This window comes from Physella acuta, unplaced genomic scaffold (genome assembly GCF_028476545.2).
Source record: "Physella acuta isolate Inbredline_101_S28 unplaced genomic scaffold, ASM2847654v3 ptg001503l, whole genome shotgun sequence".
Lineage (NCBI taxonomy): Eukaryota > Metazoa > Mollusca > Gastropoda > Physidae > Physella > Physella acuta.
In genome coordinates, this window is record NW_026733018.1 from 149,332 (window position 1) to 164,053 (window position 14,722).

The 14,722-nt window shown below is 32.9% G+C and overlaps 1 protein-coding gene across 2 annotated transcripts; it reads right to left on the bottom strand.

The window, feature by feature from the left end:
* Window positions 1–617: 617 nt before the first annotated feature.
* LOC131928442 (alpha-mannosidase 2x) lies at window positions 618–14,349 on the bottom strand (the record flags this gene model as incomplete). Of its 2 annotated transcripts, none has more annotated exon segments than XM_059284481.1 (25): window positions 618–2,624; window positions 4,471–4,575; window positions 4,682–4,888; window positions 4,979–5,112; window positions 5,509–5,650; window positions 5,916–6,052; window positions 6,335–6,449; window positions 6,560–6,682; window positions 6,856–6,955; window positions 7,078–7,214; window positions 7,956–8,121; window positions 8,429–8,496; window positions 8,636–8,750; window positions 8,972–9,154; window positions 9,331–9,533; window positions 9,663–9,840; window positions 9,947–10,133; window positions 10,833–11,006; window positions 11,442–11,569; window positions 11,706–11,877; window positions 11,964–12,111; window positions 12,800–12,846; window positions 13,006–13,126; window positions 13,366–13,509; window positions 14,220–14,349. In XM_059284481.1, coding segments are annotated over 25 exon segments (3,513 nt in total). In that variant the 3' UTR covers window positions 618–2,471.
* Between the last annotated feature and the right edge of the window lie 373 nt (window positions 14,350–14,722).

Here is a 14,722-nt window from a genome sequence, read left to right on the forward strand (position 1 = left end):
AAGAGGGGGGAAAAAGGGGGAGGGGTGCCCCCGGGAGGGAAGAGGGGGGAAAAAGGGGGAGGGGTGCCCCCGGGAGGGAAGAGGTGCCTGGGGGGGGGGGTGGGAAAGGTTGGCCCCTAGGGGAGTGCAGCCCAGTAGAGAGGTGGGAAAAGGCTACTGTACCCCATTACAGCAGGGCTAGTGTTACTTTTTCCCAATTTATATAGGGCCTAGATAGTACAGGAGTTAAACTGATAACACCAGATTATTTAATGTCATGACATCACATTTCATAACAACTACACACAAGTTGAAGTATATGGGACTCCAAAGTCTCATGTTCCAATCTGGGTTGGAGTCAGTAGAACGTCCCTCAGTCCACCCAATCAAGTGTACCTCACTCAGGTTAGGAAAGTAAAGTCGCTAGGCACAGTGCTGACCAAGAACATGACCAACATATGAACTACTTCATCTGCCCATTGGATTGCTATATCCAAAGAGGAATCTTTATGCTGAAGTATATTTTGAACACAGTTTTTCCCCCTTCCCCATTTATTTAAATCCGCAACATAAAAGAGAAGAACATAAAATGTTCTATTGAATCTCATAATCAATAACAATAGCCAAAGTATGCTAATTTAAAATTTAATATTCATTAAATTTTTGTTAACAGTGTTGTAAATAAAGAAAGACAGATTAGAAAAATGGCAAGAAGGTGAATAATTTTGCTTAGCTTGAAACATTCCATGAGGCAGTTTATTAACTAAGAAATGTCAAAATACTATTTAAATTTTTTAATTTTTGACTACTTGAATTAAAAAATATTTACCTTACTTTTAAAAAAACTTGATTTATCATATGTTCAAATATGGAATTCAACAAGATTGAAAAAAATCAATTTAAAAATTGTGCTAATTATGCATTAAATAAAATCAAACAAGTGATTTAACATGTAATTGAAAAAAATGATTCTTAAAACAAAAACATTAAATTGACATATCACACAATGATGTAGCAATATTAAAGGCTCTTTATTAAAAAAAAAGGTCAAGTTCAAACATGGCTTAAAACTAACAAGAAAGAAATTGAATATTTTCAAGTTTGACTAAAATAAAAAGTGCATTTCATTTAGATAAAACAATGGAATGTTTGTTTTTTAGGTGGTTAGACAATAAGACATGAATTAAATCATTGATTAAAATAGTTATTTATGCTTTAATTCAGAATCTGAAATTTATTTTCATCATTAAATACACATGCAACAAGTCAATGTTAGAAACACAAAATAGACATAGAATAATATTAATACATTAAACATACAAAAGATAATTTATTTATAGTTTATAGTCAAAAATCTTAATAAAAATTAAGAAAATGGGATATATCACATTACTAATACAAGATTAGAGACATGTATGCAATCTAGTACAGAGAGATAGGCAAATGACACTTGGATGGAATGAAACAAGGCAGTTTCTATAATTCACAAGTTTTATCAACAATTTTAAGGACTGAAGGATCATGATTTAAGAAAAAATTGATACTTATTTTAGACCCATTTGCTAATGCTACAGTTTTATTAGAAAAATATACAATTTCAAAGAACAAAGAAATAGTAAAAGCAGATTAACAATGAGACGGGCCAACAGCTTATAGCAATACATTTTGTGTCATTTTTTTAAAGCTACTGGATGGTTAAGTAGTTTAACCTTGATTACAGAACAAGAAACAGAGACTTAACTAGACAAAATAATCCTGAAGAGATTATTATAGTCCAGCTCTTCAAATACTCATTGTAAGATAAAGTTATAAATAAATTAACCACACCCTTTTTCAAATGGCTTGTAAATATTTACATAGACATGCATACTAATGCATTAAAAAATAAATGTTTAAATAAATTATTTTTTTCTGCCATTCTTTTTCGCACATTTCTAAAATAATTGTATGTTAAGAGCTTTCACACTAGATCAGCAAGAATACTCAGCTCTGTAAATAGAATATCCAACAGTTTCAAATATGAGCAAACTGTACAGCAACACTGCAAATTATACCAAATACTGAATCAACATACTTCCTCAATTTTACTAAGGTATAAATATTACACCCAACATTTGATAAAAAAACAATTATTGTTTCATAATGTTGACAGTTAAAAATGTTATATAAAAAAAAACCCTACCCATGATTGAGCATTATACGAGAGTTTCTAATCATTGCATTATTTGACTGAAAAACTGATGTTTTTTTCACAACACTAGGAAGGTGCCATGAATAGAATCCACAGTTAAACTAATAAAGCCAGCACATTTTAAAGTCATTAAGTCAACCCAATTATAATTCACTGTATGCTAATTACTGTTACTTACAGGTCCTGGAATAATGGTGCATTTTAAAAACTGTAGGCTAGTAAGTAATTCATAGTTACTTTAAAATGATTAAATTCTATATTTAGAGTTGAGCTAGTAGACAAATGTAAGGGTGGAGTATCACTAGGACATGTCAACTTGTAGGGCTCTGATTTCCATCTGAGGCACAGTTAGTAAAGAACTGGGTTCCAGGACTTCAAGCTGATGATTTGCTGTAAGGCTGGTCAAAACACTTTTCTTGATCTGCACATCAGCAAATATCTTACTGGGAGAAATCTAGGGAGGAATAATTATTCACACGTTTTAAAGTCAATTGGTACTAAAAAACGTATATTGAGTAATGTGGGTATATTTTATGGTCATGGCTGACATGAAGATAGTGAGGCCAGCACAGATCTCACTTTCTACTCAGTGCTGATATATATTTGATTGACACTTTCTACTCAGTGCTGATATATATTTTAATTGACACTTTCTACTCAGTGCTGATATATATTTGATTGACACTTTCTACTCAGTGCTGATATATATTTGATTGGCACTTTCTACTCAGTGCTGATATATATTTGATTGACACTTTCTACTCAGTGCTGATATATATTTGATTGGCACTTTCTACTCAGTGCTGATATATATTTGATTGACACTTTCTACTCAGTGCTGATATATATTTGATTGACACTTTCTACTCAGTGCTGATATATATTTGATTGACACTTTCTACTCAGTGCTGATATATATTTGATTGACACTTTCTACTCAGTGCTGATATATATTTGATTGACACTTTCTACTCAGTGCTGATATATATTTGATTGACACTTTCTACTCAGTGCTGATATATATTTGATTGACACTTTCTACTCAGTGCTGATATATATTTGATTGACACTTTCTACTCAGTGCTGATATATATTTGATTGACACTTTCTACTCAGTGCTGATATATATTTGATTGACACTTTCTACTCAGTGCTGATATATATTTGATTGACACTTTCTACTCAGTGCTGATATATATTTGATTGACACTTTCTACTCAGTGCTGATATATATTTGATTGACACTTTCTACTCAGTGCTGATATATATTTGATTGACACTTTCTACTCAGTGCTGATATATATTTGATTGACACTTTCTACTCAGTGCTGATATATATTTGATTGACACTTTCTACTCAGTGCTGATATATATTTGATTGACACTTTCTACTCAGTGCTGATATATATTTGATTGACACTTTCTACTCAGTGCTGATATATATTTGATTGACACTTTCTACTCAGTGCTGATATATATTTGATTGACACTTTCTACTCAGTGCTGATATATATTTGATTGACACTTTCTACTCAGTGCTGATATATATTTGATTGACACTTTCTACTCAGTGCTGATATATATTTGATTGACACTTTCTACTCAGTGCTGATATATATTTGATTGACACTTTCTACTCAGTGCTGATATATATTTGATTGACACTTTCTACTCAGTGCTGATATATATTTGATTGACACTTTCTACTCAGTGCTGATATATATTTGATTGACACTTTCTACTCAGTGCTGATATATATTTGATTGACACTTTCTACTCAGTGCTTATATATATTTGATTGACACTTTCTACTCAGTGCTGATATATATTTGATTGACACTTTCTACTCAGTGCTGATATATATTTGATTGACACTTTCTACTCAGTGCTGATATATATTTGATTGACACTTTCTACTCAGTGCTGATATATATTTGATTGACACTTTCTACTCAGTGCTGATATATATTTGATTGACACTTTCTACTCAGTGCTTATATATATTTGATTGACACTTTCTACTCAGTGCTGATATATATTTGATTGACACTTTCTACTCAGTGCTGATATATATTTGATTGACACTTTCTACTCAGTGCTGATATATATTTGATTGACACTTTCTACTCAGTGCTGATATATATTTGATTGACACTTTCTACTCAGTGCTTATATATATTTGATTGACACTTTCTACTCAGTGCTGATATATATTTTAATTGACACTTTCTACTCAGTGCTGATATATATTTGATTGACACTTTCTACTCAGTGCTGATATATATTTGATTGACACAAACCTTTCCATCTCCGGGTTTACAAGAAATTCCTAGGTTGGGGAAACTACAGTCACTAGGCAGATGGCGAAGTAACAGCATACTTGTTTCTCTAGGAACAAACTGGAGCTAAAAAGTAATAAAAAAAACAACAGTTTTTTAAAACTTTCAGCACAAGACAAAGCCATCTTTACATTTAAAATCAACATTTTAAAATAACCTTTTGAATGATTACCTCTTTGATATCATCACTGTTTTGAAATATCCTAAGATTTAACATATGAAGTTCACAGGATAAGGATTCTTGTAGAAGTAAAACTTCACTGTTCATGTTTGGCTCTTTCCCATGAAAACTTCTAGGCATGACAAACACAGGGTGGATCAGTGACAGTGATGACAGCTGACCCAACAGGGAGGGGAATGAGGATTCTCTAACAACTGACTAGAGAAAGAAAAAATGTGTCAAAAATTAAAGTTAAAACATAAAAAAAAAAACTTTTAACATGAAAACTAACTTTGACCAAGGACCTACTTCAAGTTTGGATGTCCTTGTTTCAAATAAAATTCTAAACTGGTTTAAAGTTGGTTTGTTGTCCAGCACTCCCTGGCCCAATCCCCTGTTGTCATCTTGGTTCAGCCTCCTGTCAAACATTACATCCAGTGCACCTGATGGGCAGATAGAAGAATGAGATTAGTCACAGAATGTACAACTCATCAAGTCAAGACAAGGAAGTCTCATACATAATCATGTACTGCTAGATGAAATGATTGCAGCCTGATGGCACTAGTTGAGTGTAAGATTAGCTTGTATCAAGACCAAGTTGACTGGCATATATCAAGACCAAAGTTGACTAGCATAGCTTGTATCAAGATCAAAGTTGACTAGCATAGCTTGTAACAAGACCAAAGTTGACCAGCATAAGACCAAAGTTGACTAGCATAGTTTGTAACAAGACCAAAGTTGACTAGCATAGTTTGTAACAAGACCAAAGTTGACCAGCATAAGACCAAAGTTGACTGGCTTAGCTTGTATCAAGACCAAAGTTGACTCAGTCTACTCACCAGGCAATAAGTTGGCAACACCAGAAGACTGAGCTGACAGAATGCTAACTCTTTTCCTGCTGTCTTGTAAATAAGCCATTGTTGGCATAGGGTACACATTACCTTGGAGGGTTAACTTCTGGTAATATTTACGTTTCTGCATCTGTTAGAATAAAAAAAACCACTGAAAATAATGAATCTTTACTTTCAGTAAGCAATAAAGCACATAAAACATAAAGGAATGTTTTAGATTATTTAAAAATGATTTCCACATTAGAAAATGTTCTAATAACTACTTTCAAGACGATTACAAGACATTTGGTTACTTTTGACTTGGGCCATGTCTGTTTATCTTACCAGCACTATTGGGAGCTAGAATATGAAATCTGAGAAACAAAAACCATTGTGAAAAACATTGACAAACTCACCTGAAAGCCATTGAGGTCTGAATAAAAGGTTTGCTCTTGATTCTCCACATCTGTATGTATTCTGACCCCCACCTCTTTATTGTGTGAGTTTCTGATATCAACGATGTTGTACATGTTTACTGCCATGCCATCAGTACCTGGTCAAGAGTTTTAATTCAGGCACAAATCTCATACAATAAGATGGTGACAGAATACATTTTCACTTGGTTTTTTTAAACAAAATGTATAGACAACAAAGATTAAGTAAGAATGAAAACAAAATGTAGATAGAGTCAACAGTATTATCACATCAGTAAGAGCAAAAAAAAAAAAGTTTAAACATTAAAAACTGATAGACAATATTTTTCTAGATAAAAAAAATGGAAACAAATTAAGAGCTTGTGTCTACGTAATCTCATTATTTATGAGGCAGTTATTACCTGGGGAATTATGCAACTTAATCACATGCTGAATATATTGTGTGATTACATGAACTTCAGATATAAGAGTTCCTCTAATCACCCGAATCAGAACTGGTCCAGATGTAAGCAGAGGCTGGAAATAGTATTTACAAGAACATAGTTAAAAAAATAATTCTAATTACTCCACACTTGGAACTGTTCTTATTTTTTATAAAATGTAGGATCCCCCCCCAAATATCCTACCTTGGCATCTCCATCAGGTAAAAAGAGGTAAGCCCCAGACTTGTCATTAGCAAGCCTAGTGCCATACTGTATAAACTCTAGTTCTGACTTGTAAGCATTTCCTGTCATAACATCTTTACAAGTCTGTTAAATAGTTATTAGAATTTTAAAATTGAGCCTTTTTAAATTGGAAAATAGGTTAGAACACAAAAAAAACCATGGATATTTTCATACTTAATATTGATGTATAAAAACACTAGTTATGAATATATCATAATTTCCATATTAAGGATATATAAATAGGGAGTTGGTTTTACCTTTAAAAGTCCTGTAGCGCCAGTGAAAACACAGGATAAAAATTTGGTCTCCAGAGTGAAATCTTTTTGATCTTTCACAGTTTCAACTGTAAATGGTCCCCTGGTTATTCAAATATTTGGACCAAATTATAAATTTTTATGTAACACCCAAGCAAATATAACTATAATTAATATAATTTTCTAAAACTTCTCGACACAAAGAGATTAAATGGGTGCACTAACCGTTTGACATCAAATGCTCTCTCTGGATTTAGAATTGTCACTGATGAAATATGGTTTTTTGTATCCATCCCATTTTCAACCTTTTTAATAACAAACTTTTGGACACTCAGTCCCTTCATATCAGCAAGGAATGATACCTAATTAGAAAACAACAAAATTTTTAATTGTCTTAAAAATAATGGCAAAATAACCATTGTTAATTTAAAATGTAATTAAATTAAGTAAAAAATAAAACTTAGCAATAAATGTTAGCCATCATATGACTGAGGGCGAGTGCAAGAGTTAATTCATCTAAACCTTTCCCAGTTTCCACAACCTTGAACAGAAATAATAGAATAATTATTGACTTATAAAGTATGTTTCTATGTGAATTACTTTAAGAAATCAATTATAACTTTATAATAAAGACTTAAGTTATCTTTCCTGTGAAGTGTGGAAACTGCCTAAAATACTAATTAGACAATTGCATGAGCACAATTTTTAATGCCATTGTAATGGATTGACAAGATTCAGGCACCTAATTCTTGATAAAACCAAACATCCAGTAAGTAAATTAACTTTTTCCATTTGTGCCGAAGACACATGGAGCAGACGGGGTAGAGTTCATCTGTTTCAATGACCTCAGCGTGTGAAGGAATGGTGTGGTCCACATTGTGCCCAGCCACCTAATGTGAATCAGACATGGGTGGACTCATTCGTGCAGTCACAGGTCCCAAGTGAGATCAGAACTTGAGACCTTCTGGCTAGCAGTCACAGGCCCCAAGTGAGATCAGAACTTGATACCTAAAGGCCAGCACAAAGGTCCCAACTGAGATCAGAACTTGAGACCAGCCATCAAACCCTTCTACCACACCATCTCCAGTCAGTAAATGACTAACCTTAAACAACTTTGTAGATATGACTCCAATGTCTGACCAGTGAGGCTGGACTTGAGAATGAATAGCTTGTCCAGCTGAGTTAGTGATCTCTACATAGGGCCATGATGTCCAGAGCTCAACCAGCTCCACTCTAGACTGTGCTAGAGAATTGTACAGCAGAAAAGATCTGAAACAAAACAAGAGAATTGTATAGAAACACATCCAATGTAACATAACATGTTGAATGCTGGAGAGTTAAGGTGGCAGCTGAACATCATTAGTATGGAACTAGGAGATACCCATGCTAGTTAATGTGTTGATTATATAAATATATTGTTCTCTCTCTATTTTGATTTCAAGGTGAATGTAATTTTTTTAATACTGACATGTAAGTCATATTGTCAGGTATAGTGGTGGTAGTAACACACTGTTTAGGTTAAATACAGAGAACTGGTGTGGTTGAATTGAAAAAATGAACTATAGAGTTGATTTACTTGGGTTGGTCAGACAGCTCCAAAGTTGGTTTAGTGGCTAGACTGTCATGGCTTATTCTCAGTTCATCCTGTGACACAAGAGAAATACTCAAGCTGATTATCACACAAGTGACAGAAATAAATATAAATTTATAAATATCTACATCAACAAACAAATGGTTTATAATTTATGTAGAGTTATATACTTAGATATGTTCCCACAATTACCATATTAAATAAAGGTTTTCCTTCAGTCCAAGAGTAATCTGTTTTTGTTTGCATTGAGAGAAATGTGCTACACTCTGTGATGATTATTTTTGTGTTTTCTAAAGCTTTAAGTAATCTGCAGAAGATTTTAAATTATTTGTATTAATATATAAACCACCAATTACCTTCAAAATTAATTTAAAGACTAAAATGGACACAGTTTGTTCAGAATTGCAACGTAAGTCATTTATTTCTGCATACAATTTTATTACAATCCTTTTAAATTTATTAACAGCTATTAATGAGTTATAAATGAAGAAGCTATTGACTAGACCAATATAATTTGACTGTACCAACCTTTCACCATAGTCAACAACAACATTATCTTTAGCCGTCCCTGTGATGGCATCATGATGCTGGAACAGAGCCAGAGCTCGTCTTGCTTCTACCAGCTTCTGCATGAACTGTGTACTTGGAAAGTTGGCAGCCGAATTTCTTTTAGCTTTGACTTGGGTCAAACTAAAGATAATTTCAGCTGACCTACAATACAAATATTTACTCATGTTCAAGCCCAACATGTTGCACTGCTATATGACTAGAGCAAGTAATGAATTAAAAAAAAAAAATTAATCACAAACAGCTAACTAAGCATTCATATATTTCATGTCAACATTTTTAAAGTCAAATATGAAACGTGTAACTTTAAACAAATTTACCTAAGGTTATGTTCTAACACCCTATCCAGATTTTTCTGAAGAGGGCGAGAGGTGTAATAACCTGTCCAATAATGATCATCTCTGTCAGCATAAGAGAAAAAGTCCCCACTTAAGCTCTGAATATCTGGTGGAGCATTGCCAGGAACAGTGTTTGTAGAGCTATACAGGGCATTAAAATAGTCACTTAAAGTACCAAACTGGCCCTGTAAAACAGAAAATCCCACATTCAATTGTAGACAGATCTCAAGCAGCATTACAGTGCAACCAGCAATGTGTAATTCATCAAGATTTTATTATCAGTGACATTAAAAAAAGAAGAATTCTCACTTAACCTGTGCTCCTAACTCAGGATGTGTTGATAGATAATTAAATATTTTTTCATAGTTTCCAAACTGATGATCAAACTCATCAGGCTGAAGATAGCGAAAATCATCACCCAGTGGAACCAACAAGACATTCGTCTTGTATAAAGTAGCTTTCTTTTTCCATTGATCTAATATTAGATTTGTCCTACAATAAAAAAAAAGAAATTATGAATATGTATTTTTTGTTTTTTTAGATGTTTAACTCTTGAAACTTAAAATATGCTCCAGTAGAAATGTGATTACAAACAAACCTTTCAGCAACATTGACATCAGAGATGGGGACGGGATCTATTTTCCAAGGGCATCTAAAGGCATTGCCAGGTAAACGTCTGAAGTCAAACTGACAACAGATAGCAGGATCAGGGCCGCAGGTGTGAGGTATATCATAGGAGTAGAAAGGCATCAGGTGTGTGAAGATATCAGTATTGGCTGCAGAATCTGGAAAGTAAATAAAACATTCAGGTGTGTGAAGATATCATTACTGGCAGCAAAATCTGGGAAGTAAATAAAACATTCAAGTGTGTGAAGATATCAGTATTGGCTGCAGAATCTGGGAAGTAAATAAAACATTCAGGTGTGTGAAGATATCAGTACTGGCTGCAGAATCTGGGAAGTAAATAAAACATTCAAGTGTGTGAAGATATCAGTACTGGCTGCAGAATCTGGGAAGTAAATAAAACATTCAGGTGTGTGAAGATATCATTACTGGCAGCAAAATCTGGGAAGTAAATAAAACATTCAAGTGTGTGAAGATATCAGTATTGGCTGCAGAATCTGGGAAGTAAATAAAACATTCAGGTGTGTGAAGATATCAGTACTGGCTGCAGAATCTGGGAAGTAAATAAAACATTCAAGTGTGTGAAGATATCAGTACTGGCTGCAGAATCTGGGAAGTAAATAAAACATTCAGGTGTGTGAAGATATCAGTACTGGCTGCAGAATCTGGGAAGTAAATAAAACATTCAGGTGTGTGAAGATATCAGTATTGGCTGCAGAATCTGGGAAGTAAATAAAACATTACACTATTTTTATTATCATGGCAGTAATGTAATTAAGCCATAGCCATTGCTAACATCACCAATTAAATTCATCATGTATTATATATTAATTAGCAATATTCTCTTGTAGATAACTTACCCCAGTGTTGTCTCCACATAAACTCCAAGTTGCTGGACTTGGCTAAATACTTTTTGATAGAGTAGTGCACTCTCTGTATCAACATGCTTTTAAAGTTGGACCTTTTCAAGAGATAAGCCATCGTAGATGAGTAGCCAAAAGGATCAACAGCCCATCCAGACTGAGGTATGTAGTCTAAAAATGAAAGGCAGAATTTCATTTTTTAATTCATAATATTAAAACATTGTTTTTTTTTAACTAAAACATCTAGAGCTTTAACAATTTTAGCCTAATGTAACACAATAGAAAAAAATCATTTATGAACTAAAAAAATGTCAGCTTTTATATATTATTGGCATGCTATAATGACTAAGCTTCTAAAATCAACCAAGTAAAGCTTTCTGATGTCTCAGAGAACAACTACCAGTCCAACTATATGTTGGGTGAATGTTCTTTTATCAGACTATCAAATATTGAAAATATAAACCCTATGGGAAATCTACAATCACTGTGATGACACAGTTTGAGATGGAATACTAAAACAACCTATTCAACTATACTCCAAGAGTTAAAAAAACATCTAATTAAATGTTAAAAAAAAAGATATATTTCAGTTGAAGAAAAACATACTTAATGTTCTGTTTAACCACTGATTTCCTTCAATCAACTGGTCCAGCATAGCAAAATAGTGAGCATTAGCTTCATCTGTCATAACCCAACCACCAGTGGAGATCTCAAACTGACCATTGTCTATTAACCTGTAGGACAAATATTCAAAACATTAAATAAAAACAAATACTCCTAATATGCCAGTGTTCAATAAAACAATCTGTGCGTCATTATTCAAACAGAAGTAGTTATATTACAACATTTTACTATTGACAAGACAATTACCTTTTAACTCGTTGTTTCATTTCTGGAGTTTGTTCTGACCACCACCAAGAGAAGTAAGAAATTTCAGAAAACATGAACTTATATTTCTGGCTTTGCTCAAGCTTGGGCACAAAATTGTCTAAAATCTTCTTGGTCTGTGTTTGGTAATAATCACTAAATGTCTTGATCCAACCTGGCAATAAAATAATTAGCAATCTATACAATTGTTTATGATAAATTTTAACTTAAATCAAGGTATGGTGAGAAAACAACTCAAACCTGGATCACAATGTGTATGAGGAACTAATATTATTTTCAAGACATTTTGGTCTGTCCATTTAGTAGGCGGGTAGGTAACTTGCCAACCCTGTTTCCATGGGCCGCCATCTGGATTGTCAAATGGGATTTCCTCTAACATTTTATGGACCTAAAACAAAGCCAAAGGTCAACCACATGGAATAACTAATGTCACAGAACATGTGGGATTAATCTTCGACTGGCTACTTATTTTCTGTATTGTTGCAATGCTGCTTTTACTATTGTATAATTGTTACAAATAAAACTTTGAGTTAGAAAAAATGGAAAACAAACTAACTTTTAGTATTTTTTTTAGCTTTGTACACTTTTTTTTTGTATTTTATGATACATTATTAAAACTTTATGTTTTTGCCATCATTTATTATCATTATTTATAATAGATAAACTTTAAATGAGCATGTGTGGGGTAGAGAAGAAAAGTGGCAGTAGCAGTGATAATATTGAATAACTCATAAAGTAATGTGAGGGTAGGCTAGAAGATTGAAATTGCTACCATTTGTTTGCAGTTGTGTTTTATTTATCTAGGATCATTACCACCAGCATAGCGGATAATTGATTTCCTTTTGTTAAACTAAAATGATATCATTTAAACCCTATTATGTTATCCTTTTTACTCATGTTTTAAAAATCATGAGTTAGTTGTTGATACAAGTTTTATTTATTATGAATTTTTTCATAGGGCTTACTCTATACTTTAAAAAGATGGACCTTTGTTCTTAAAATTGTGAGTGTGAGAAATAGGCTGGGAGCTGAGTTCAGCATTCATACCATCACAAATTTAAGTGAAATCAACTTACATTTATATTTGCTGTAGAAACTGCTTCATCATTCCAATGGCACACCTCTACAAAAGTTGTAATAAAATATTACCATAATTTATGTTCTAACCCAATATAATTTACTAACTAGTTATTTCAATCAAAGGAAAAGTGTCAAATTGCTATAAACATTAGCCTTATAAGAAAGATGAAAACATGGTTTAATGATTGACAAAACATAATACCTGTGAGTGACTCAGCTGTAATGAGTGGTGAGACATCAAAAGCATCTTCTTTCCTTGCTTTGCCAAACTCCTTATCTAGATCACTGGTTTGTGTTGTTGGTGGAGAGCTTTTCTTGGGTTCCTACATGTTTAATACTTTAATTTCAAAAGCTAACACAAAATAGTAGTAAAAATATGTTTTAACTAAACAGTACCTCATCAAATTTCAACCACAATAATTAGCCATTTTATATCTGACATAGCCCTTTTAGTGTGTCTACTCAATGTTGTTTACATTTAATATTAAGCAAGTTCACTGATTTCTTTTTTCACCAATTACAAGCAGAAGCCATACATTGCATTGTGAAAGTAAAATTTTACCTCAAAAGATTCTTGAAGTTTTTTAAATGCATCTTGTCCACCATGGATGATGTCCACAATTTCTTGTCGTATCTCACCCACAATTTTCTTGTTTGACTCTATGTCTGTTTCTATTTTATGTATTTTACTTTCTATAAGCTGCATCTGTTGTATATACTATACACATTTTAATTTTTGAGATAACATAGTAGTAAATTATAGAGCAATTACAATTTGTTGTGTAGGCACATTAATTCTATCAGTTGTTTATTCTATAAAACACCATTTCTCATAGAATTATTTTGGAACTCATTTACCCATTTTGAGATTTAAAAAAAATGGGAAAAATTAACATAAGCAGTAAAAATGAAGCAGAAACTCTGAGGAACTGATTTCTGGTGTGCTAAGAATGAGGCAGGGGAGGTGATGTGGAGGACAATAACACACAATGTAATTATTCACAATCACTATGTTTGTTGTCTGAGATAGAGATGGTATTCAATAAACTAGATGTGACTGGACAGTTCTAGATCTTTCATGTTTAGTCCTGGTTGGGAAACTTTGTACAAATTGACCTGCATTTCCCTGTTCATCAGGAGTTTTCTGAAGTGGCAGCTGGATTTGTTGTTCAATGACACCATGTAACTATGATGTCCTCAGTCACCTTGTTAACACTGATATGACTATAGCTTGGGTACACTGGACTTAAACATCACAGTGATTGTTCTATGCAACTATTTTTCTTTTTCTACAAGGTACCATTGTAATTTTAAAAAAAAACCCTGCTGAAGACAGATGTTTATAGCTTTTAAATTGGTGCATGATTAAATTTAACCGTTAACTCAAATTTAATTATGATTGAAAAGAAAACTTACAGAATCAATACTACCACTCCTCGGGTAAGTATTCAGTGTATCCAGCATCATGTACAGCATTATTATAGTTACCAAGAAAAGCAGTGCACCCCATAAAAAAGTAAATCTTCTTATACGTGAGATCATTTTTCTGTGGTAAAATTAAAACAAAATACACTTTATAATGCATTTTACTTTGGCAACCAATTGGAGCAATAGTAAAAGTCAAATTTAGCACTGATTGCGATAGAAAAACTTAATTCTGTACAATAAAAATAAACAACACTCTGATTGACTTCGGTTTTGAACCCTGAAGTGAGCTTGAAGATTAGCTATTATGTTGTCCACTCATCCATGCTTCCTAGTGTTTGAGGGTTTATAGTTCTTAATTTGTAAGCTAAAGGAATCCTTCCATCATTGTTGGCATGGATAAAAATATGTTCTTCTAGATTTTGAAACCAAAGCTATAGTAAAAATAATAAAAAATAAAAACTTACACCTAAAAATAATTCAGAAATTAAATA